The 25,820-nt window shown below is 50.2% G+C and overlaps 1 protein-coding gene across 4 annotated transcripts in view; it reads right to left on the bottom strand.

The window, feature by feature from the left end:
* The window catches only part of Ntn1 (netrin 1), a 189,764-nt gene that overhangs the window by 6,000 nt on the left and 157,944 nt on the right, over positions 1 to 25,820 (bottom strand). For 3 of the 4 annotated variants that reach the window (XM_076936578.1, XM_076936579.1, XM_034507051.2), the window contains exon 6: positions 10,853 to 10,927. In XM_076936578.1, the coding sequence (XP_076792693.1) occupies positions 10,853 to 10,927 (75 nt within the window). Of the gene's footprint in view, positions 1 to 10,852; positions 10,928 to 12,383; positions 12,533 to 25,820 lie in introns of those variants that run through there. The other variant, XM_076936580.1, reaches the window with a different exon arrangement.

The raw sequence follows: 25,820 nt of genomic DNA, 5'->3' as shown, positions 1-25,820 counted from the left end.
GTTTCCTTTCCAGGGGAATGAGCTGAATACAGAATGAGCTTCTCAGGACAAGCAGTTTCCCTGCATGGCAGCCCTTGGCCAGCCAGTGCTGCCTGACCAGGAATGGGCTGGATGTGTGCAGGCCCCTCTGGCTGGGCCCTGGATGATGTAGTCTAATCCCAGACTCAGAGCATTGGTGCCTCAAGCTCTTTTGCTGGAGCCCTAACATCGCTGTACCTCAGAGACTAACAGTGTAGAGACAGGGCCTTTCCAGGTGCAGTTATGAGGAGGTCATGAGTGTGGGCCCCATTCCAGTATAACTAGAGGGGTCTCGGGCCTCAGCCTGATGGACAGATTTGAGAGGGTCTCAGCTTTACAGAAAAGAACTCAGGAGAAGAGCTGGCTAGACAAGGTCTAGCCTTGGGGCTGGGCCCCAAGATTCCCCAGGAGACTTTTCTTCTCATGCTCCTGCAACAGCATGGCTCTGAAGAAAAGCATCACTGGCTGACATCAGACCTCTCAGTGAGTTATTCTGGCAAGGCAGGCTCCACTCCCTAGAAACTACCTCAGGCCTCAAGAGGACCTGCTTCACTTAAGCCCTGAGGGTCCCCACGGGACACTTCGATGTTCAAGAACTAAGAATTAAGAAGTTAGTTCCTTCTGTCTCCAGCAGATCTAATTCTGTGATAGGGACCTTTCTAACTGCAGGCTGAGACAGCACAGGTTCAGGGGCAGGGGAGGGTGGCAGCAGGATTCATGTGATTATGCTAGGGGAAAAAAAATCCACATTTCCGCTGCCCTTGGCAACGCCTCCGCACATTACAAAGCCCACCAAGTCTGAGCTGCACACACACAGTGCAGGGGCCAAGTCCCCACAGCGCGCATACCACTGAAAAGATTCAAAATACACATCGCAACCGTGACCTCAAACAGACCTGCCCTGTGTGCTTAGGGGAGAGCACGCTCTGGCTGCCGCGTGGCACACACCAGGGCTGCTGTCACCTCTGACCAGCTGCTGGCTGCTGCTTCTGATCAGGAATGACCAAGGTGTCCAGACTACACCTAGATACCACTCGGTGACATGTCATACCACTTGACCAGGTGACTGAGCACCGTTCAGCAACAGCTCTGCCAGTCTTGGGGCCACACAGAACTCTTACACCCTGCTCTGGGCCTCATCCTGGTGTCCCACCCAGATGGCAGTAGTTAGGAGTTGAGAACCCTTAAAAAGTGAACTCAGCAGTATGTGGGCTCCACCCTCACGTGCAAAGCATTGGCCCTCTAAGAGGCTTAAGTGAGCCCTTGCGCCTCTCATCATGTGATGCCATAGCAACAAGGTGGCATTTTGGAAGCAGAGAAGGGGTGATACCTTGATCTTAGACTTCTCAGCCACCTAGACTACAATCCATAGATTTCTGTACAGTCAGCTGCGCTTCACTATGGTCTGTGAAGACACCGTGGTCTTCACAGTCAGTGCGCATTTGCACTGGAGCTGTACAAATGGCTGCACAATGAAACTCGCCCCACCCACACACCTGAGTGCCAACCCCCCATCTTTAGGCTAATGTTCTGATATTATCCTCTATAGGGGGTTCAGATGAGGTTTCCTCCATTCAGAAAGGGGGCGGGGTGATGAGATCATTCACAGCAAGGTGACCATGGGCACAGGGTGCATGCTGGGAGTCCTTAAATTACAGGTTGCTGGTGGAATGGAAGTCCTTTGCTCTGAAAGCAGGTCAGTGCTGGAACAGAGACAGGAGAGCCTGCCTATGAGACGGACACTGGCTGGTGCTCCAGGCCTTCTATATAGAAGGGACTCCACACCACAGATCTACCCTTTCCCCCACTCCCGTCTCCTGCTCATGGCAACAGCTGAGGTGAGCCAGTGTATTTGTTAAGTGCTTGGTGCAGATAAAACCAGGGTGGGGAAGAGCCCTTCCAGGCTGTCTGCAACCCCAGCTGAGCTCCTTGGGAAGGAACCAGCTATGGTTCCTAAGAAGCAGATCCTTAGAGAACAATCTAATGGGGGGTGAGGGAGGAGAAGAGCTTGAAACCTGGCCAAGCCCTCTGCTCTAAGCAGCCCAGAACGCAGCACCTTGTAGCTGGTGAGGACATGGTCAGCTCCTCTCAGCAGTTTTCCAGTTCCCAGGAAGGACTTTCCTGCTAAGCATGTCTCTCAGCCGCCAGGGCAGGGTAAGCCACAGGACCCACCATCCCCACCTGAATTCTAGCCTGCATCCCCAGCTGGCTTAGGTGCCCTGCTCACTCAGTCCAGTGGCAGAGCCCAGCTGTGACTCTGGTGGGGGTGGGGGATGAGGACTCTGAGGGCCAGGCCCACAGGAGTCAGATTTAGTGAGGGCCACTGGTGCTGCTCTTGGTGTAGGGGCTGAGTAGAAGGCCGAGTGTGAAGAGTGTCTGAGGCAGCGCAAGGGCAGTCTGGATGCCTTGGAACTATGTCTCGGTCACAGAATGCAGACTCCAATCTGCTGCCTACACATATCCCTAGCTACCATGGAAATGAGGGAATGGCTACCCTTCCCAATGGTCTCACCCTCTCCCTTAAGTCCAGTGCCAGGGAAAGTCTCAGGCCATGAAAGGCAACCTGCAGCATGGGGAGCCCCTGGCCATTATCCTGTGCTTGGAAAGGAAAATTGCTGTTTTCTGCCTAGAGCCAGTTCACTCAAAATCCACCTCCCTACAGCCCCACTCCAGCTTTGGACCAGGGGCCATCAGGGCCTACGGGGAGCACTAGGCCTGCTAAGAACCTGGCATAGGCAGGTCGAAATAGGAGTAGATAGCCCTGCATGGAGGTTTAAAGGACCTGCCTCTGAGATCTAAGGTCCCCACCAAGGCTGGGTTCTACGAAAGCTGTCTGACCTATGAAGACAAGGCAGATACCCTACTGGCTAACTCATGGCTTGCTGAGAGCCCACAAAAAGGCCCAGCAGGGCAAAAGCCAACTGCTGGGTTAGCCGTGAGAGCAGAGACTAGGCAGGCAACAACTGTTCCCCTTGGCCACTCCCCTCGCTCCAGCACTTCTGTGGGGGAAGCTTCTTTCTGGAGCTTTCCAGGATTTATAGGTTGCTCAAAGTGGGCCCTAGGGGCCACCCACAGCTGCCCCACCTAAGGGCTGTCCCTCGCTTCCCCTCTCCTCCCTACCCATCTATACTTTCCTGTTGGGCCAGTCCAGCTAAGGAAGGAAGGTTTGTCACCCATTTGCCTTAAAGACAGCCGCCAGGAACGATGGGGGAGGACACCAGTCCCACAGAAACCATTAAAATCAAAAGCCCTGTAAATCTCCAGGTGGAAAGAGCGGTGTCATGAGCCTCAGGCTGCCTTCATGAAATGCAGCCTTGACTGTGCACTTCCAGGCCAGCCCAGGTCAAGCCCTGCTCCCAGGGCTTCTACATGGAAAGTGTGGCACCTAAGAAGGTATTAATCCTGGCCCTGAGCAAAAGGCAACCTACCTGGCTCAACCCAGTGTGCCAGGAACCTTTGCATTACAGTGACAAAATGTCTGAGCAATCGACACAGAGGAGATACTTTATCTGGGCCACAGATTCAGAGGCTGTGGTACATGTTCCCAGTGGGCAACACTGCTTAAGGCCCAATGGTAAAGCCAAACGTGGTGGCGAGAATATGCTGAACAGAGCTGCTTAGCTCCCGACAACCAGGAAGCAGAAAGCAAGCAAGGGACTGGGGACAAGGTGTAGTTTGCATGGGCACAGCCCCAGGACCCACTCACTTCAACCAGGTCTCACCTGCTAAGTTCCCAACCTTTGGGAACTTATGCAAGCCATAACACCCACTTCACTCAGATTCACAAGTATAAGGCTGTGTTGGCCTCATCTGGAGGACTGGCCTCTGTTGTACAGTGAGTGACCCTACCGGTCCTTGCTTCTCTGCGTATCTCTCTGGATAAACTGGGCTGCTAAAAGGACATCCCACCTCAGAACACCTTGCACGGTCTCATGAGTTGCTCCAACCATCCGTATCTGCCTCCCATACTGGCTAGACCGCCCAACCTACACATCTACATCGAAAATAGACACTGGAAAGAGCAAAGCCTGCTGGGTATTGATTCAGAAGCTTCCCACAGGAAAGTAGATGATGAGTGAGCCCCAGGCCAGAGGTCTTGGCAGAGATGGAGTTCTGGCCTCTGAAGGAGAGGAGGTGACAAACTGTCCTCTGTGTGACTTAGGTCCAGGTCCCCCATCACCCCCAACTCCCTCCAGGATTCAAAGAAAGCCTAGTGCTGAGGGGGTTTGGGCCAGCTCAGGACAGCACATTTATACCATCCTACGAAAGACTGCAGGGCACACAGAAGTCCCTCAAGCAAACGTTGCTAACCCCCGTTTTCCCCTTGAGGCTCCAGCTCCAGGAAGCTGCCATGAGAGCAAAGAGCAGCCCCTCCCTCCCAGATGCCCGGGCTGGAATGGCACTACCAAGCTTCCCCAAGATACCTACATCTGGAGTTCTGTCCCATGCTAGACTAGAACCAGTGTACCCCATCCATAACAGGCCTGGCTCCGAAAACCCACAAGTTCCTTAAAGTCCAACCACCCTCCATACTTGCTTCTCCCAGGAGACATAAGTAAAGCGTCTGAGCCCTGTTGCAGACACCAAAGTACAAAGCCAGCAGTGCTATATACTGACCCTACAGAGGGCTGGGCGCTGCCAGGGCTGGCAGCTGCTCTCCCTGGATTAAATAGTTCAACTGTGATAGCTTGGGAGGTATGGTTACCTCAGGCCATGTCTCTCAAAATCCCGAAGGCTGCTTAGTGCATCCTCCAAGACTACAGGTAGGGAGAAACTGGTGTGTCTATGGGGACTGCTGGACAGAACGCCCAGGATCAAAGACAGGCGTGCTGGGGTCCTTTGCAACAGAGACTATAGTCCCTGGAAATGTCTACCCCAACTCTGCCCTGGCTCACTAGACAAGGCTAGACCATCCACGCTGAGCTTCTGTAAAATGGAGAAAGACATCCTTTACTGGATAATCTCTGTGGTTCTTCTGAGCCACCCTGAGCCATCTCTGCTTCCTAAAAACACACAGGAAACTACAAGGAGCCCAAAAGAATACGGCAGACCAGCACGCAAGGAAGACAAGAGTCTGGCACTGCCCAGACCCAGGACAGCCATCTCCCCTTTCAGGACTGGCTGGAGCAATGGTGGCAGCGGCCCAGGCTCAAGGCTAGGAAGGGCTGCTTGCACCAGCCCCCAGATGGCTCCACAAGGGGGGCCACTTTCTTGTGGGCACAGAATCTTTGCTCTCCAGCTGTCACTGGGGCTGCCTGGCCTTTCCTGCCCAACCTGGTGGTCACCCACATTCCGCGACCTCGGGCTGACTCATGTACATCCAACTCCACATCTGGCATCCATCTGTGGTTGGCACTCTTCAGGAGGGGGGGTTCACATCTGGCTGGAGAAACAAGAGGATCCCCAGGGGGCCAGCAACCCTAGGGAGGGTCAGCAAGCCTCTGAAGCACCATGCTGCATGCTGCTGTCTTGTCTGTGCCCCATTCTCTCAACCAGAGGATGTCCAGGTGACATGGCTCTCCACAGAAATTCCTACCAGTAGCCTCCGGCTCACATAAGGACCTTGCCTTGAAAAAGGCAGCCCTACATCACTCTAATACCTGTGTCCGTACCCGGGGTCACTGGAGTGGATATAGTAAGTTCATGTCTATGACATGGCTGCTATGAGATCTGGCTCTCTGAAGAGGACTGAGGTTGATGACAGTCACCATTGATCCCAGGGCCACTGAGGAGGAGGAGGAAGAAGAAGAGGAGGAGGAGGAGGAAGAGGAAGGAGAAGAAGAGGAGGAGGAAAAAGGGAGAAGAGGAAGAAGAGGAGGAAGAGGAAGAGGAGGAAGTGGAGGAGGAAGAAGAGGAGGAGAGAGAATGCTCACAAGGTGGCAAAGCTCCAGGCCCACAGCCATGAGACAAGAGCCTGGGCCTTGTCTGCTGCTCAAAGCAGAACTTCCACCAGGATAGCAGTGCTACCATGACCTGCTCAGTTCCAGCGCCCTGTAATCCACCCCCTTCACATCGTCTTTCCCTGCTCATCATCACAAGTCCATCTCCTCAGGGCCCTCCTCCATCACCGCCATCACTATGCCATCCCCTCTGCCTGGCAGCTCAGGGGCTCCCCACTAGGGGAACCATGCCTTCTTCCTTACCCATCAAGATGTTTGTGTGGCCTTTCTTCCAAGTCTGATCTGGAGCCGGGAGCCAGTGTTCCACTGGGGTATGGATTTGTGAGCCCTCTAAGGGCTGCTATGTCTACTCCAGGCTGCCAAATGCTAAATCACTGACATGGGGGAGGAGGGAGCTCAGGCCTGGGATCCTACAGCACTGATACCCAACTTGCTGTTTTACCTTGTGGGGTCTTGGTGAGCCAGAGGAATAAGAACACCTCCCCCCTCCCTCCGTCCCTCCCTCTCTCCTTCCCACACAGCTGGGGAACACTAGGTAATGAAGCAGAGCCATCGGGGAGCCCAGTCCTGACTCAGCTATCCTCACCCAGCATTTCCACTGACTCCACAGGTTCCTAGGCACAAATGTATGTGAGCTATATCAGAGCTCTCCATCGGTGCTCAGGTCACCTGGGCCACAGTCCACTAGCACATATGCCACACGGGGCCAAGATGTCCACATCACTTCCCCTCAAGCTGAGTCCTCTGAAACCACTGGCAGGGGCCGTCAGGTGGAACACTTGAAGCTCATGTGAAAGCATCTTCAGTTTTCCGTCCAGCAGTGCCAAGATGTCTTTCTACAGGGGGGTGACTAATAAACATTTCTGGGAATGAAGCACTTTTCCAAGAACTGGTGAGAGAGATGATCTCACCTTTCACAAGGGCCGATGCGCATCCCGGGGAGAAGGAAGAGGACACTTAGGCTCCCTGGGCAGCTGCTAGGGGCACAGGCACCACTCTCAGTATGGCTCATGGTATTTTCTGCATGTAAATGTTAGCGGCCCAGGAGGCTATTTCTGACCCTATCCACCCCCTCACTCAGCAGCCCTGCCCTCCTTGTTCTCAGACCCCACCAGCCAGTTTCCAGCTTCTGGGCATGGAGACTTTTCCTACTACTAGGGATCCATGCTACCATGCCCTGGGCAACCCCACTCAGGCTTCTTCTGGGGCTCTCAATATGTATGTCTCTTCCAAATGTGTACTCCCTGAGGGCCAACCCCCTGTGCCATGCAGACCTGTGTGTGCAGTACCCAGGACAGGGCCCAGGGCTTCAATGAATGCGTGTAGACACAAAATCTCCAGGGTGAGAAAAGGATAAAGTACCAGGACTCCCTAGGTCCCTGTGGCAGGACCGTATGTGTGTGTGTGTGTGTGTGTGTGTGTGTATGTTTACATGGGTGGTGTCTATGAGACACAGCTCAATGCCATTGGGGGGACACTGTACAAAGTTAAAGATGTGAGATAAGACAGAGGAGCCTTTCCCCCAAGAAGCAGAGAAAAAGGGGAAAGGAAAAGGAGACACCCAGGAAATAGATGGCCACCGTCAACAACATCCCCTGTGACTGCTGGGCCAGAGCACTTGACTGCAGGGGCAGAAGTCTCTGGAGCCATGGGACACCAAGTGAAGGAGTCTCAGGGCAGGTAGCTTCAGACTGAGCCACCTATGTCTGGGCTGACAGGGGCGCAGTCATGGTGTGTGGGGGAGCATGTGCACATGCAGACACACACACACCATCCCACAAAAGAAGGGTTCCTTCAGAGCGAGGTGTTCTGAGAACTCTTGCAAAGAATAAAACCCCATCTCAGTGGCAGGGGTTCCACTGGGCTTGGCTTTGGCTTTTGGAGCATTTGTAAGGTAAGCTGGATTCCCCTAGAGGGCAACAGAGAACTGAGGTGGCTCAGCAGAGGAGTGGACAGGTGACAGATGACCTGACCTCCAGGCCTCCTTGGACATGGCACCTAGCACTTGGATATTATAGCTCCCTGATCTGAAACGTGAGGAAACAGAAGCCTAGACTAGTGAAGCTTACACATGGGAAAAGATTGAACCGTCCTCCCCACCAGGTGGGGGTGGGGGTTCTCTCTAGATGGGGGCCAGCAGCCAGGCAAGGTCCTGGCCTGAGGCTCTCCCTGATCTCTATTCTTTCTTGCCTTGCCTAAAATCTACCCACCCAAGCTTAGTCTGGGCTCAGGTCTGGCACACCTTGGGCTGGCCAGCCAGTCCCTTCCCATAGGCCTCCGGGGCCTGTAGATTTCTGCCTACTAGCTACCACTCAGGGTCAGTGGAGGCTGAAAGAGAGTTTACTAGCTGCCCCAGGTCAAGCCTATCTTGGTGGAGCTGGAGGAGAAAGGGGCTCTTCTCTCAGCAGGGGTGGCAAAACCTAGGTTCTAATTAGCAGCTTCTGGAACATCCAAGTGCCCTGGATGTGAAGGAAATGTGTTTCCTAATTGGCCCCCTGCCGGGAGTGTCAGTCAGCAAACAAGCAGGGATTAGGCCGCCTCCCTCCCTTCCTTGGCTTGACCTAGCCTCACCTCCTCTGTATCTAGGCAGGCTCTCTCCTGTCTTCCCTCAGCCCATCTTCACCTGGGCTGGCCAGGTCTTCTGAGTATGGGAGGGCCACCTAGCTACACTTCACCTAGGCTGTGTCTGCCCAACCAAAGATACATAGAAGAGTTTCCACAGCCTAGCAAAGCCCAATGGAAGACTTTCCTCAGCCTCAGAGCAAGGCTAATACTGCTGGGCAACCCCCTGCCGTACTCACAGACCTGTAGCTGCCACCACTCTGCCTAGGCTACTTTCCACCTTCTCAAACCAGGCTCCAAGGCCTGACATATCCCATGGTGCCTGGCTCCTCTGAGCCCTCTGTGGAACTCACGTGACCCCCTTGCGACATGGTAGACTGAACAGCACTGAGGAGATTCCCATAACTTCAAATGACCTTACTGAACAAGGGAAGCCCTGAAACCAGAACCCCCTGCAGTGCTTATAGAACATGGTCTGTCTCAACCCCAATCTGTATGGAGGTCTCCAGCAGAGCAGGGCTGAGAGGTGGTAGGGCCCTCTGGAGGCATTCTGGGTCAGGAGTTCACGCTCATGAGTGTCTCCATGAAACATGTTAGGATCTTAAGAGCAAGCTATTGCAAAGTGCCTGGCTCCCTGTGTCTCTTTTTTCCCTCTGTGTCACATTGTAGCATGCGTTGACACAGTGCAAGGCCCTCCCTAGAAGCTGAGTGGATGTAAATACTCTTGGACTTCAGAAACTGTGAGCCAAACATAAAGCTCAACTATTCTGCCAGGGAAACAGAAAGTGGACTAATTCGGGACCTCCCTGGAGCCCAGAGACCAGACCCAACCTTCACCACCCAGGAAGGGCGCCCCCTCCTGCTGGAACACCCACTGGAGTTGGGGTCAGTGAACCCCAGTCTGGAGTCCATAAAGGAAAGGTCAACCTGGTGTAGACGAGGGCACAACCACAGGGCAGGGTAACTCTGGAATAATAGATGGGAGAGAACGAAACCAGGCTGAGTCCGAAAGAAGCAGGTGGAAGGACCATGAGATCCATTTCAGTGATGTTACAATTCCTCCCCTTGCATCCAAAGAACAGACTGACACCGTGGACCAGCCCTTTTCAGAGATAACTCAATCCCAGCCCACCCCAACCCCCCCCCCCCATAGCTCCAGATGGAACTTCCCCCACCCACCCTCAAGCAGGCCTGCCCACTCTGATTTCTGCCCAAGCTGAGGATGGGGTGGGAGTGGGGGCAGTAGTCATACTCCTCATTGCACTTGCCTTTTGCTTTGCCAGGAGCATCTATCAGGTTTCAAGGCCAAAGCCAGGGAGAGTGCAGAAGCCCCAAGTTCTCAATCAACAGAGGCTTGGAGAGGTCAGGTTCTCCTTGTACCTCCTACCCCAGCTTGAAGGAGGTAAGTCCTTTATTTCTCAAGGACAGTAAGCTCGTTGTGGAAACCTGGGTTTGTTCCTCCATGGGAGCCAGAAGCTTCTGCACTGGCTCTGGGATATCATTCCTTAAGAGACCTTATCTTTGGGAACTGACCATGGACCCCTGATAGAAGATGAGGCTTGACCCTGGATGCCCATGGCCTGGCAACTTATGAATCGATACCTAAAACCTACATGTTGCTATCTCTTGGTTCTGGGGAAGGCCACATGGCCTGTGACAAGTGGGGCTGTCCAGATGCTTGGAGTCTTCTCTGGCTTCAGTGTGAGGGCTGTGTGTGTGTGTGTGTGTGTGTGTGTGTGTGTGTGTGTGTGTATGCTCAAAGTAAAATGAGGTCTCAAGGTTCTCAAAAATTTTTTGAGCCTAATGATCCATTTCTCTATGCTCAGAAGCCCTGGCTGCTAGCCTGACTATGGGGAAAACTTCAAGTCTGGCTCGAGCAGCTGGTCTAGTGTGGCCTCTCATGTGGTATGTGTTCCTCTTGAAAGCCCCCAGGAACTGCTCAGGGTCCTCAAGGTCAGAGCAGGATGGACAGACAGTCTTACAGTGCAGACTCCTCACATCACCTTGGTCCAAGGGAATCTATAAACAGCCAGCAGCTCCCACCGTGATGCTGGAGAGCCTCACCGAGCAAGAGACTTGAGACAACGCCAGGGTAGGAATGGACACAGAAGACCAGAGAGCAAACAAGTGCTCTGCAGGCACATAGCCCTTTGGAGCAGAGCTAACAGAATCCAGGATAGGAATTCCAGCCTCGATGCCCCCACTGATCCAGATGCCCCTGTGCAGGGCAGTTGGGTGAATCCAGGCTCCTGTGGCTTCTCTGACACAGAAGGGACTGGTATTCTTGGACAAGAGATTTCATGGATCCCAGGGACTTGGTGACATGAGTCACTTGTAGGCCACCCCAGAGGACCCCTTTTGCCCCCACTTACCATAGTCCTTCCTGCAGTATTTCTTCATATTCATCTTCAGCTTTCCTTTGGAGGCCTTGCAATAGGAGTCACAGTCTGCAAGGAGGACACAGATAGAAACTCATTAGGCCACTAAAGAATGGGCTGGTAGCCGAGTGGGCCACCTCCCTAGATACCCAGTGGTATCCATGGGCCAGGCCAAGCGGGTGGCCATTCAGGGTAGGCTGGCTTTCTAAAGAGGCCAGTGGGACAAAGGCCACCCCTCTTCCCTCAGCCTGGTGGAATATTTCAGCCTCCAGGAGAGCCTCTGGGGCTGCTGTATCGTACCGCCCAGGGTTTCTGAGCACCGCACCAATTCCTTCTGCCTTAAGATTCAACTGGAGCCTGATTAAAGCAGATAGAGGCCTCATTGTCACCCGGCTGTCGGGGTCTGTGTCAGGCGCTGGCTTTCATGGCATGAAGCCTCTGGCTGAGGTTAGGCACCAACAAAAGAGGTCACAGGGGAAATTAGCAGCCCATGAAACATTTGAAAACCTCTTTGGTGTCCACTCCAGTGAAGTGTGCAAATAAAATGCCCACGAAAAGAGGTTAGCCCTAATGGGCCCCACTGCTGAGAGGCAGTACTGCTGGCCACTGGCTGCTGGCCATACCTGCCGGCCACAGCTTTGGGGGTTCCAGGCTCTGAGAGAGCCAGGCATTCAGTAGATGCAAAATTTAGAAGTGGCCTTGTCGACTCCCCCAAACGCAGTGGTTAAGACTCCAGCCTAACCTTGCCCTCTTCTGCCAGCAATTTCTGCCTACTGGAAACAAGATAATGACATTTCTTCCTGATGTCTGTATGATCACCTGATGGGAAACCACCAGCCATCCGCACTGCCTGCATTGCTATACATTGCTGGATCTCCAGCAAGTCTTAGTCTTTCGGGTAATGGTGTTATTCCCATTGGGCAGGTAAGAAAACTGAGGCACACAGTTAGGTAAGCTACCTACCTACCATGGTCAACATGGGAGAAAGGAATGATGTCTGTGAATACAAGCGGGAAAGGCCAGTACATTCCAGTACTGTGGCTGCCACCAGCCTGTGGCTAAGATCTGCAGGGGATATTTAGTGGCCATCTCTCCAGAACTTGCCTCTATCCCCCAGCACACAGCTCTTCTCTCAAGGCACAAGATGTTTTGATGGACACCTCCCTTAGTCACGGTTCTATTCCACCACCAGGAGCCAAACGCCTTAATTGGGGGCCAGCCTCGTGGGGCACAATTTCAGGAACCAGTTTCAAGAAATGAAAGGAAACCATTGCCCTGTGGTGTGTGCCTCTGGATCCACTTCAGGATAGCCCTGCCTAGGGACAGTAGAAGCTGCAGCATCAGACAGTTCTGCCAGCTGGGCCACCGGTTAGTTTCAGGAGTAGGGAGCTTTTGGAGTGCAAAGGTCAGGCTGTCCAGAGTGTAGGCTTTCCTGTGTGTGGGGAAGCCCAAAGTGAAGACAGGAAAGGGTACATCCCTCACAGAGAAGTCTTCTTACTACACATCACCCATCATAGCTGCTCTTCCTAGGTGGGAGGAGCTATGCCTGGGAATATCTGTGCCACGGGACTGTCGTCTCACTGGTAGCTGCCACTCCAAGGCTGAACTTACCATCAGGTGGTGCATATGTTCTGGCTGGTGGGTCTCCTGCACTGTGCTCTCCACTTAAGGTAACTGGAATGCAAGTGGAGCCAGATGTTGTCACTGCAGGTCCACTTGGAGTCTGCTTGGAGCTTTTGTCTATTTGTGTGTGTGTGTGTGTGTGTGTGTGTGTGTGTGTGTGTGTGTATGAAGTTATTAGCCCAAGTGAGTGCTTTCATTTCCAGTCAGGAAGAAATCACTGTGCCCTGAGTCCTCCACACAGGCTCGGTAAGGCATACCCACTCAATGACCCAGGTGGAGGAAACACTACTGGGTGTGTCAGCTTTGTAGGAGGGAGACATGACTACCCAAGGGAGCCCTGTCTTTTAGGGATAGAAGGGAAACATTCAAATCCAAGGAACAAACCACCCCCAAACCTTCAGCAACACTGCCCATATCTTAGGAATAGCCTAAGTTCTAGAGCCAAATGTATACCCTGGACAGACATTATCTGAGAATGGGCAGCGGCAACCATGGCCTGACACCACAGTGCTCTCAGAACTTGGTTGCCAGGGATCAGCCATCTCTGTAGATCTCAAAGGCTGCACACACAGTGGTATCACAACCAGCTCACCGGAGGCCTTGGCACTGTTCCGTGGCTTGGTGAACTTCCTTTCCACCTGTACCCCGTATATTGTATGAGAGAGAATCTATTGTTCAAAAAGTCTCACTGAGGCCACCTCTGAGCCTAACCTCTGGTCCCCAGGGCCAGCCCTGCAGTGGAATTCCCCTGAGTTTCAAATCCCACTAAGGTCTGAGATCTGATCTGTCTACAACCCACGCTCTAATTTCCTTTACTGGGTGTCTGGATTCGGAATGTTGCTGGTGGTTCCAGAATCTAATAGCAGACAGTTTCTGCACCCAGCACCTGGCTCAGGGGAGGAAAGTTCAGACAAGTGGTTAGGTCAAACTCAGAAGAAAAAAAAAGGTCAGTCTCCTCTGCACAATATCCCTTCCTTCTTCAGATTCCAGTTCAATACTGAGCTAGGAAAACACACCAAGCCCGTTAGAGCTGTGTATAAAATACAGGTAAACAGGCTGGGAGGGACAGGCTGAAATAGCTTCTTCTGGAGAAAGTGAATAACCTTCAGGATAGAGAGACACAGCAAGAGCTCTTTGGCTGTCTGTGGTCTCTGTATTGGGTCCAGATCACTGAGGTCACCGGACAAATGGTCCCTGGGTAAGGAAATTGCGCCTGTACCTGCTTCCTTCTCTATCACCACACACAGCTCCAGAGACTGCATCCACATGGACAAATCTCAGCTGAAAGCCCAGCTCTGACTCCTACAACATGGTATCTACTTGGCAGTCACTCACGGGGCCTCTCCTTGTTTTGTTCCAATACAGCTATAAAGAGAGTGAAAAAATGAAAATTCACACTAATGCCAAGAACGAGGCTGATAGATGACCCAATGCCGGAATCTGGGAGCAATCTCAATTAATTAAAGGCAGATGGTGGTGGATGAAGCAAGGCCTATCCGCTTTTACCTCCAGAAAACAGTTCTTTGTCTGACGAACAGAAAGATCACAAAAAAAGGAGGAGGGGGAAGAAGAAGAGGAGGAGGAAGAGGGGGAGGAGGAGATGACAGCAAGACAATGAGCAGAAAAGAGACAGAAAGCATGGGCAGGGAGGGGAAGTTTCAGGAAGGCAGGGCTGTAAGCCATTTGTAGTGAATCTCTGAATTTGTATTTTTATCTAAATCATGGATGCAGAGAATCAGGAAGTCAGGCAGTGGTAACGGAGAAGGTACCAACTCCACAGAGCAGAAGCCCAAGGAAAGGAAAGGCAGTGAGGGAGTAGAGCCTTACCTGTCTGACATGGGGATCCAGTCATCAGGGCCACGCAGGGCTCTGCAAAGGACCAAGCCATGAACACACGGGGGCCATAAACCCTCACATCAACTTAACTCTCCCATGGCCGCTCAGAAGCAACCATGCAGTGAGTATAACCAGCTCAAGTATTTCTAAAAGGACATGGCTTCCAATGAAACTGGGCAAGTGACAAGGCTGAACTCAAAGGCCATGGGGTACATAAGAGCTGGGAAAATAAAAGCTAAAGTAAGTCACAGGAGCACAGTTAAAAGTCACTTCTGAAGCAGCGAGGGAGGAGGATACTGTAGGAAGTGATTCAGCATGGAGAATATGCTGCAGAAACTCTCAATATGCAGAGAGAAAGGATGCGGATGCAAAAAACCAGAGAGAATACAGATATATAAGAGAGTGGAGAGTTGATACATGATTGCACTTCAGCAGTGGCCAAACAGAAATGGAATCAAGGGTAGGTAGGACCCCTAAATCCAAGACAGAACCACACGTGCAGAAGGGTTCAATACATTTTTTTCAAAAGTAAGGGAAATAGCTCAATGCCTAGATCTGTCTGTAATATACAGGAAATGCCTATATATTTCATATGATAAGAAAAATATACTACAGATTGAAAAAATAACAATAAAAAGTGGGCAGATGATCATTGAGTAATGTCTATAGTAATGTCTATCTTCAGGGAAAAAACTTCCAACACAATAATTTTATACCTAGCTAGACAGTCTTCTCATACACACTGGCCAAATACATATATATATATATATATATATATATATATATATATATATATATACACACACACACACACAAGAAGAACATTCTCAGGTGTATAGGTATAGCTCAGAAAATAATTCAATATTTGTTTTCCAGCCACCTATAAAATGAATTTTCTTAAAAGGGCTTTGAAAGAGGAAAGTTATGCTATAACACAGTATGTTTAAGGCCCCAATGTCATTAAACATAAAAGTTTGAAATTTGGTTCTAAAACTTAAGGCAATATCAAAACAGTGTTAAAATACTTACAGAGGAACATTAAGAATATCTGATTATAAGAATTTAGTTTAAAAAAGTAGATAATATTAACAAAACACAGTAGAATAAGGCAGGGAATCAAACTGCTTAAATAAGAATGTCAAGAATGTTATTTGATGATTGACTCTGCCAAATAAGATACTTCTTTTAAAATACCAGAAAACAATAATCCAGAGGACATAAGTAAGATTTTTTTGATAAGTAAGATTATAAAAGAAGGGTGGGCAAGATGGCTCACTGTAATTTTTATAAAAATTTAAAGAAAAATTCACAAAAAACCTCACAACTATTTGATGATAAAATGGTAAAAGTAAAGTTAGGATCAATAATACTGGTTTCACAATACTCAATTACTGTCTAAGAAGGTGGAGACAGTTACTCTTCACTGTCAATTTAATTGCACATAGATTAACAGGGGTCGGGCTTAGATACAGAGGTCCTGTGTTCCTACCTTCTCAGTACCTACATTGACAGCTCATAACCACCTGTAACTCCTGCTCCAGGAGATCTGACACCCTCTTCTGGCTGCCACCGGCACTGCACGCAAGTGGCACATACACAGACACACACAGAGTCACACCTCTAAGAACACATATGAGGGCAGTTCCAGAGGAATGGCAGACAGAGGAGACCCAACATGGATGTGTTATCACTGTCTAGCAGCCAAGAGCTCAGAGACAACAGAAGGAGAAAAGGAAAAGTCAAAGAGTGGTTACTCCCACTCCTGTGCTCCATGACCTAATATTCCCTGGACTGCTTGCCTTGCCAGACCCTGATACACTGCCCCTGAGGTCCTGAGTCAAAATACATCCTTCCTCCTTTTAAGTTATTTTGTCAGGTCTGTTGTAATATTGACAAGAAAAGTAACTTATACAGAGGGATATAAGTGGAATTTTAAAAGACAATTTAAATAGGGACAGAGGTATTGCCTACCAGCAAATGCAGACAAACAAAAATGAATCAAGAAGTAGAAATCTTTATATTGGAAAAGGCAGAATTCAAAACATGCTTAACATGCTTAAAATACACACAATAAAGGAACCAAGTAAAATTAGTTTATGGGGCCAGCAAGATGGCTCAGAAGGTAAAGAAGATTGCAGCCAAGCCTGACAACCTGAGTTCAGTCCCCAGAACCCACACAGTGGAAGAAGAGAATCAACTCCCGCAAGCTATCCTCTGACCTCCACATATGCACCGTGATGCACTAGACCCCACACAGATGCATACCATAAATAAATAAACAAATGTAAATGTGTTCTAACTATTTTATGTGTATAATATTTCACTGAACTATATTAAGGGGAGAAAGAGAGAGACATATAAGTAGAAAAATATTAAGTTAATTCCAAGAAGCTGAAATTGTACATACCACCCTTCCTGACCACACTATAATTAATAATGCTTGTTGTGACAGAAGAAAGGATCAAAATAAGTAAGCCAGACTCAGCCCTAGAAACTTAGAAAAATGAGTAAAACCAAACTCAGAGAGACGGGGGTGGGGGAAGAGAATTAATAACAGCAGAAGCAGAAAGGAGTGGGGGGGGGGGTTAAAATTATACAAACACAAAGCCTGACTCTTTGAAATGCCTCCAAACAAACTTTAAAAAAAAAAAAAAAAAAGACCAGACAAAACATTGTCATGTCTAATTATGAATAAAAGAAAGAAAACAGACAGACTCGGAAGAATGAGGAAAGCATGACCTAAAGAAATGTTGTGAATTAGAAGGCTAGTGTATGATGACTCCAGGCGAGAATCCTGGAATCTGGCTGAGACACATATTTTCAGGAGAACTGAACTGACTGAAATGAATAGACAGACTTGAGATGACTAGAACGAGTCAGGTTCAGAGATAGGGCCACTGGAGCCTGTGATGGACACAGCCATCTCACGCTACTTGACTTATTTAGAAATAGAAAAAGATGGAATATTATTAAACAACAGACTGTATGAAAGTTCTGAAATCGAACCATTTCACAATGTGAAACAAACAAGCAAACAAGCAACAACAAAACACCAGTTTCATATGTTTCACCCTTAAAAGGAAAACTGCCAGTCCCCAGACTAGACACAGAAGATCCTGCAGACCAGTGATCATCATCCCCTCTCCCCAGTGGCCCCCATCACACTCCTGCTGACCCTGTAGGTCTCCAACTGCGTGGTCAGGTAAACACTGGCAGCTCTGTAGGGGCACCTGCTACAAGGTGCCCCTTCCACTGGGCTCTCCTACCCCACCAAAGACAAGGGCTGCCAGGCTTAGCCCCAGGTGCCACCTGGTCTCCACTTGGACATTGTCCGTCCGGGGGAGGGCTGCTGGGACCCAGAAGGGCCATCTGCCTGGCCTGAGATGGCTCATCCCATCTGGCTGGCATCCTAGCCCCTCTTGGGAGCAGCCTACCTCCTTTTCATTCCTCCCACCTGCTCTCCTGACCAACCCATAGCTAAGAGCCAAGAGGTGCCCTGCAGGCTGAGCCCCTTCAGGCCTCTACTGCACCTTGGGTAGCTGCCCCCCCTGCTCTGCCTCCTGTACCTAGGTGCCAAAACCCTGCTGGGCCAGCCTGCTCACTGCTCCAGGCTCATCTCCAAGCATATGGCAAGCAGAGCCTGGTGGCCTGTGGCGGGAGCCTGGGGTACCGCAGCTGGCACCTCCCCTCAGAGCAAGGCGGAGAGCTGGCAAAGGTCTCACTCTTTTGGCCCTGGCACAATCTTCAGCCATACCTCTGCCCCTGTTCCTGGGCTACTGCCGTTGAGAAGCTGTGGGTTGGGTAGCTAAGTGAGGAGCATCCAGTCAGTGTGGTCCACCACACTGGACAGAAAATCCTAAGGACTTGGGTGAGCTTTGGCTCCAATGGCTAGGCGCTGGGAAAAGTTCTTGGCTCCCTCGGAACTGGAGGAAATGGTTCAAGGGAAGGGAATACACTCAGCTGCCATCTGTCTGTCTGTCTGTCTGTCTGTCTGTCTGTCTGTCTTAAGTGATAGAAGATAAGTGGAACCAGTTTGTCTGACCAGCAGCTGAAGGCTGCATGGACTGTGCCGACCAGCAAGCCCAACTTGAATGTGTTCAGCATCCAGGGTACCCAGGGTAAGCCAGGGGAGTTCACAACAGCTATCATGGGCGCAATGGGGAAAGAACTCCCACAAGTGCAATTCTTGTCTGTAGTGAGAATTTTGGTTTCTTTTAAAATACAATTATATGATCATGTTTTTGCTTTAGTTCCAGGTGTGGGATATGGGGCTGCTTCAGTCTGTCCACAGCCTCTAACTATGATTTGTCTCATGCTCTAGCAGGGGTGTGATTTTTGCCAGCTGCAGATAGTTTCCGTTTGGAGTTCTAGAGACTCTTAAGAAGGTACAAATGTAAGAGCCCCGAGAAGAGCCCCAAGAGGACCTGTGGCAGCCGCTGCTTCCCGTGCTGCTGCTTCCCATGCTGCTGCTTCCTGTGCCGTTGCTTTTGCTATTGCTGGATTGCTAGTTGGAAATATTCTAATGACAAAGATGGGACTTGCCCCAAGGAACTCGATTCCCCTGATCTGCAGGAAGTAAGCTAGCAATATCAACACCCCCTTTCCCTCTAACCTTCTTTCTCTCCTACCTAGTGTTGGGGGATTGGCAGGGATAAGGGTGAAGTAGGGGGGTAGATATCAGAACCCAATGAAGTAGCCAAAAATACACTACTCTTGTTCCTGGTCATTGGCTGCAAGTGGTTCCTTCCTGTCAGGTAAGACCACTTTCTCAGCCCTCTCACCAAAGGCAGTGGTCCAAGCATCAAGCCACTTCTCCAAAAGATCCCAGCTTCACACAGCTCCTTAACCTCCATGCACCTCTCTCTCTAATGTGTGTTGTTGGTCTCACCCATTGATTCATCACCTCAACAATAAACTGTCCACTTTAGGTCATGGGGCTCCTAAAATGAAGCCACTTCTGGCAACAGACTGACACAGGACCTGGGTGTGGTGTGCTTTAACCCCTGTGACAATCAAGTTGAAGAAAGCCCCCAAATGTAGGGCCAACAAGATGCTTAGTGGGTAAACCGTGCTTGCTGCCAAGCCTGATGACCTGAGTTCAATTCCTGGTGTCCACGTGGGAGAAGGAAAGAGAAGCTTTGGCATGCTGTTCTCTGACCTCCACAGAGACATGAAGGTCATCCTGGTGAGGCAGTACTGAGAACCACCAGTCTAAGAGTGTATTCCCAGACCAGACTCTAGACACCACACACACACACACACACACACACACACACACACACACACACACATGATAATTAAAAGGAGGAGAAAGCCCCAAAATGTTTAAAGAAAGAAAGCTAATGATCAAGTCCTTAACACACAAAGAACTGTTGTATAGGAAAAGACAGACTGGCAAAACTTCAAGGAGATGACCAAGTGATTCACAAGAAAGTAAACTGGAAAAGCCCATGAAAAGATACAAATGTTTCAATGTCAAAGAAACACACCTTAGCCAATGGGAAGAGGGCAATTCTGCCCAGGAAACCAGCAAAGATAGGCACACACACACACACACACACACACACACACACTCGTGCCAAGACACTGAAGCACCCCTAGCGCTGAGTGCCCCAATCTTGAGGCCACTCTCCTCTGACCTGGCAACATTGCTTATATGATTTTACCAATTCTCTTAAGTTCTCCTAAGCACCGTCCTACATGGCTGACTCTGGAAAGTTCTAGGTGGATCATGAGACAAATCACAGCAGCTGGCACTATGGAGTTGGGGGGGGGGGGGCAGGCCAGTCACGTGGGTTCCATTGTAAGTGTCATGAAAGAATGGCACCCAGAAAGTGAGGTCGGTGAGCAGGACACATTGGTACAGAAGGACAGGAGGCGAGTAGAGACCCACAGAGACATGAAGGTCATCCTGGTTAGGAAACACTGAGAACCAGGCTAGGAGAGTGTGTTCCCAGACCAGACCCCAGCAGGTGCGAAGACCTCAGCAGGGAGACCGGGGATGGCCATCCAAACACCGAAATGTTGGGTGGTGGGTCCATAGCTGGTGTTTATATTGTTATTTCACTGTCTGATCTAGATTTAAATTTTTACAGGATACAATTCTCACATTAAAAAAAAAAAAAAAAAGCCAGATGTGGTAGTGCATACCAATAATCCCAGCACTGTAGAGGCAGACACAGGCAGATCTCTTTGAATCTGAGACTAGCCTGGTCTACACAGTGAGCTCCAGTTCAGGCGTGGCTACATAGAAAGACCTTGTCTCAAAACAGAAAGGAGCCGGGCAGTGGTGGCATACGCCTTTAATCCCAGCACTTGGGAGGCAGAGGCAGGTGGATTTCTGAGTTCGAGGCCAGCCTGGTCTACAGAGTGAGTTCCAGGGCAGCCAGGACTACACAGAGAAACCCTGTCTCAAAACAAACAAACAAACAAACAAAAAACAAAAAAAAACAACAACGACAAAATAAAAACAAAACAAAACAAAAAACAGAAAGGAAAGTAGAACAAAAAACCAAAAATCAAAAAAACAAGCAAACAAACAAAAACCCCTCGATCCCAGGAGCATAGGCCCATAATCCCAGCTATGTGGGAAGTAGAGGGAATATAAATTCAAGGCCTGCTTGGACTACTGAACAAGTTCAAAGCCAACCTAGGCAAGTTATTGAGACTCTATTACAGCATTTTAAACATGAAAGGACTGGGCATGTGACTCAGCATGCATGAGGCCCAACACTAAAAATGTCCTGAGGACAGGGGTCATTTCCCCGTAGGATGAGAATCCTGTGTCTGTAATCCTTGGTACCAGCCGGTGCCTTCTTAATGTTAAGCTGACGCCTCTCCCAACTGCACAGATGATACCAAGAGATCAAGAGAGAGCATCATTATCCAACCCACCGTGGCCATGACAAGAACATGCTGTTGAGAGTGAGGACGCTGTCATAGGCAGGGTGGCTGGGAAGAGCCTGCTGTAGACATATTACAGAGACCTGAACAGTGTAAGGAGGCAGGGTCATCTGGGGGAGGAGGGCAGAGTGGAGAGGTTGGCGCGCACAGGGCCTTGAGGCAGAATCCAGCCTAGCATAGCCCACTGGTGTGTCCTGCAGAGAGTGAGCAAGAAGAGAGCACAGGGCTATCCTGTGAGGCCTCTGAAGGCATGCAAGACTTAAAACAAAACAAAACAAAACAAAACAAAACAAAACAAAAGTCCTGCTGCTTTCCATTTCAAGATCGGTGCGAAGCCACCATATGGTTCAAACCTGGCCTGTCATTAAATCTTTAATCACAAGGAGTCAGGTCTGGCTCTTCATCCCTGTCAGGAGTGGATTCTGGGCTAGCTATACCCTTGAGAGTGTACTTCCAATAGAGTCCCTTGTTGTCAAAGCCTATTTCTTCCTTCAATACAGTAGATAGGTGCCCTGGTGGAGAAGGGCATGCAAGAACAAGGATTCACACCCTGCCCCATCACACACTGAACATGGGGAATCAGCTGGTTGAGATGGGCTGGCTCATCACCCCGACCTGATACTCCCAGGAAAGCCCTGCCCCTTCCTTCTGCCTCTTCCCCACAAGTGGCCACCATCTGACAGAATCCTTAATGTGACAAGAAGGGCAGAGGCAGCTCCTGGAGGATACATGCAACTGTATAAGGTGCCCAGGACCTGGTCTTCTTCATACTTTTTATGAAAAGCCATGTAATATAACCTCATCATACACCAGGCAGGGATCCCACAGATCTGCCATAGTCTCCTGAGTATCTAAGCTTCCTTCTTCCTAAAACCTGTGTTCCAAACAATAAAGGCCCCGCTCCCAGGCTGTCCCTGTGGCTCACCATGCCAAGTACTCACTCTGGAGACCAAGACTTTAAGTGGAAGCAACCGAGTCGGGGCTCTAGCAAGAACCATTACTGTCAGTTAAAACAATCCTACAAGTATGACTTCTGGTCTGTGGTCCTTGACCATTCTGAGCATCCCTGCCTCCATCAGCGAACGGAGGTGGCAGCCATGACAGTGTCAGCAGCACATTGCTGGACTCAGGCAGGCATGATTGTGGAGGGAGTGCAAAGACAGACTCTTGGATGGGACCACTGGACTGGGCTAAAGGCAGCCTGGGGGACCCACCCGGAAGTGCAGGGTGAACAATGCCTGTGGGTATGAGACAACCAACCGAACAACTGGTCCTCACAGGCTCAGCACCTATACCTGTATCTCCAGTGTCTTTCCCTTTGGGACTCAAATGAGCCTGTTCCTACTCATATGCTGGGCAGCCCTCCTCTGAGCACAGTGGAGAACCTTTTCAGTTCTTAGTATGCACTTCACAGTCTAGAATGGTCTGTTCCTAGAAAGCGGACCTTAGTGCCCCAGAACTTGGCACGGGGTTCATTACCAACAATTCTTGGGGGCCCCAGGGAAGTATAAAATAAGCTAGCTGCAGTAAGCAAGCCTGTTCAGACAGGCAAACCTACTTATAACATAGGTTCCATGATATTGATAGTGGCCGGCTGCTCATAAGGTACCTGGCTAGTTCTTCGGCCTTGTGAGCACTCTGATCATAACGTACGCACACTGACACTGGGATGGAGAAGAGAGGGGATACACAGTAGTCAGGAGGCCTAGACTCTTTCAGAGGCATGGGCTATCATCTAGAGAGAATGCATCTAGCCTCTGTACAGGGCATTATTGTAGTGTCTTTAGGGTATGGTATGTTGGGGCAGGGGAAGGGAACAGGTGGCTTCAGTGGGACTTCAGAAGGCAACTGGTTACTTCAGTCTTAGATGCTAGAGACCCTGCAGGGAAGGGATGTTGGGGAGTGCAAAGGAGTTGACAGCCTGGATGGTGGGGAGGCTACCATGCATAGAGATGCTGGCACTGGGGCCCCACACAACTATGTGTCCTTGAACACAGCACTGTGCCCTGCAGCTCCAGACTCCTGACTTAGGTTGATAGAGCTGCAACTGTCATCTTTTACAATGCTGGTAAGATGAGGCTTGATCTGTAATCAGCACCAGGATCATGGAAGCGCTCATGATTCTCACCCACCACAAAGACACGGAGAAACCCAACTTTACTGTATTTCTGTCACATCCAATTTCTGTTTAAGCCCAAAGATATATCTCTCTCAAATATGTCCTTGACTCTCTGACTTATGGCTGACCTCTGCCTGTCCCTGTCTTTAGAGGATTGGTTTCCTCGGGGCACACCCACACTGCAATGAAAGAACTCTCAGTTTATCTGTTGTCTCTGTTCCCATCTGAAGTCAAAGGCTGTGTGCTGGGTCCCAGGACCAGGATACTCAACAGGTTCTCAGCAGGTATTTGCTGAACAGGCCGGGCTGCCACTGCATGTGGTAGGCCAAGACCCTAGGTCCTGCCTGTCTGAGGGCGGAAGTCACTAGGCTCAGTATCAGAACCCACAGGAAGCAGCCAGTCTGGGTCAGCGTAGAAAAGTAAAGGCTGGAAACAAGATTCCAAAGGGTGGAAAAAGGCAATTTGGGAAACACCGCAGAACATAAAAAGTGAGGCTTGGCACACATGGAGCCTTGCTGGGGGAAGAGGGTGGGAGCCGATAAATCTTCCCTCTCCTGGGAGCTTGGATGGGCTTTGGTGTTTTATTTGGACTTTAATAACACAGATCCAAAATCCACCACCTTCTTATGAAAATATATTTGCAGATTTTTAAATACCAGCCCTTGGACTCGGCAGGCAACTCTCACTCCAGAGATGGGAGGTCTGTGCAGGGGGAGCCCCTAGGGATGAGCAGCCCCGAGTCCAGGCTACTTGGGCTCAAAGCTCATCCTACTTCAGTCTTTCCTAACACACTGGGACCCACAAAGGGAAAGACAGAGGTATGCTGGGCTTAAGGAAGTGGTGCAAGCAGCCAGGCCCTTCCACTTGTGGCTGATGGCAGTGTTAGGGCGGCTCCAGGCCTCTCGCTGTAAGTTCTGTGTCCTGCCTGGGGGCGGGGGTTCCAGGCTAGAAGAGGTCAGGGGCTGTACTGACCACAGGAGGGAGCAGCCCCTCTTTTTCCCTTGGAACAAGAGGGTGCGAATGAGTCCTCAGCATGCTCTTTCTTCTTGCTGAACAAGATGGATTGGAAAACAAATTGGCTCAAATAAAGCATGTAATTAGATTAGAGCCTCTTGCCCAGAGCCTCTGGGGTTGCAAAACACCCTCCTGACTGGAGAAAGGACACCTTGGCTGGCTAAACCGGCTCCCAGACATCCAGAATTTTCTCTTGACCCTCAGCTGTCCTCCTGCAGGTCCCCAGCCAATGCCAATTATGCAAAGGAGATGGCATGAAGACCACCCCAGACCTTAGGGTTGCCTTGTATCCCACCTGCAGATACTGCCTTAGCCTTGGAGTGCAATGGTACCCAATCCAGGTAGTAGGAACACCTGGATGTGGTAGGCAAAACCCTGCAACTTGCTCTCCGTGTGACCTGTACCACCAAGAAAAAGAACCAGTACTGACTGCCCTGACTGTCACCCATGAGAAGACAGAGGCCAACAAAGCTCTATGTCAGCCACCCCCTGGAACAGATCTCTCTGTCCAAAAACACAGACACCCTGAGGACCACTTGAGCACAGAACCCTAAGTGTCCCTGTCCAGTGCAGAAGCTGAGAAGAACCTCTAGGTGGCTGCTGTCCTATCGTTCATCCCTTCTGTCATACCCTTCCCTAAACGCTGCCTCCTCTGTGCATGACACCCCTGCCCTTCCTACCACTAGCCATGCCTTTGGGAAATCAAGCCACCCTCACAGTCTGCTGTAGTTGAAGCATTGTTGGACTCAGGGAGGAAATTCCTCTTCCCCAAACTATTCCTAAAATTCTCTATCAAAAATGACAGATGACTTCTGGCCCCAGGACTGAAAGAGAACTCAGACAAAAAAAAACAAACAAAAAAACAAAAACAAACAAACAAACAAAAAAACAGAAAGAAAGAAGCAAGGAAGCAAGACAAGATACCTGGGGTTTCCCGGTTGAAAGGCTTGTGGCAAACAATGTATCTCCAGCAAATAAAATGAGGGGTGACAGAGGAAGCACAGGTGATAGTAAGTGTCAACCAGACCACGCCCCTGCCTGGCCGACCCAAAGCGCCATCTGGAATCTGAAACCCCTAGATGTGTGGGGGTAAGCAGACATACTCTTGCCATAGTGACCCATTCTGTAACTCTCTGCTGACTGCTGGAATGGATACAGAACACAGAGCACAGTCTGGCAGAGTTAAAGGGGCGCTTGTGATACCAGCAGCAGGCCCGTCCTCGCTTTCCTATGGCTTCTGGAGTGAGGTAAAGCTTACAACTGTCCAAGGGTAGGCTAGGGCTGTTCTTAGCTGAGCCTCACCTGACTTCGGTAACCCTCCGGATGGTCTTAGGTCCACCTTCTGGACCAGCCTACACCAACCCATGCACTGAAGCAACAGGAGAGCCCTGCAGGCTTTTATAGGAAGAGCCCCCTCCCTCTGCTTCTGCTACCACTGATTCAGACTCAGTGTGAACCCCTACACAC

This window comes from Arvicanthis niloticus, chromosome 6, assembly GCF_011762505.2.
Source record: "Arvicanthis niloticus isolate mArvNil1 chromosome 6, mArvNil1.pat.X, whole genome shotgun sequence".
NCBI lineage: Eukaryota > Metazoa > Chordata > Mammalia > Rodentia > Muridae > Arvicanthis > Arvicanthis niloticus.
The sequence above is the reverse complement of the archived record's forward strand: the minus strand, read 5'-3'. Positions and strand labels throughout refer to the sequence as shown.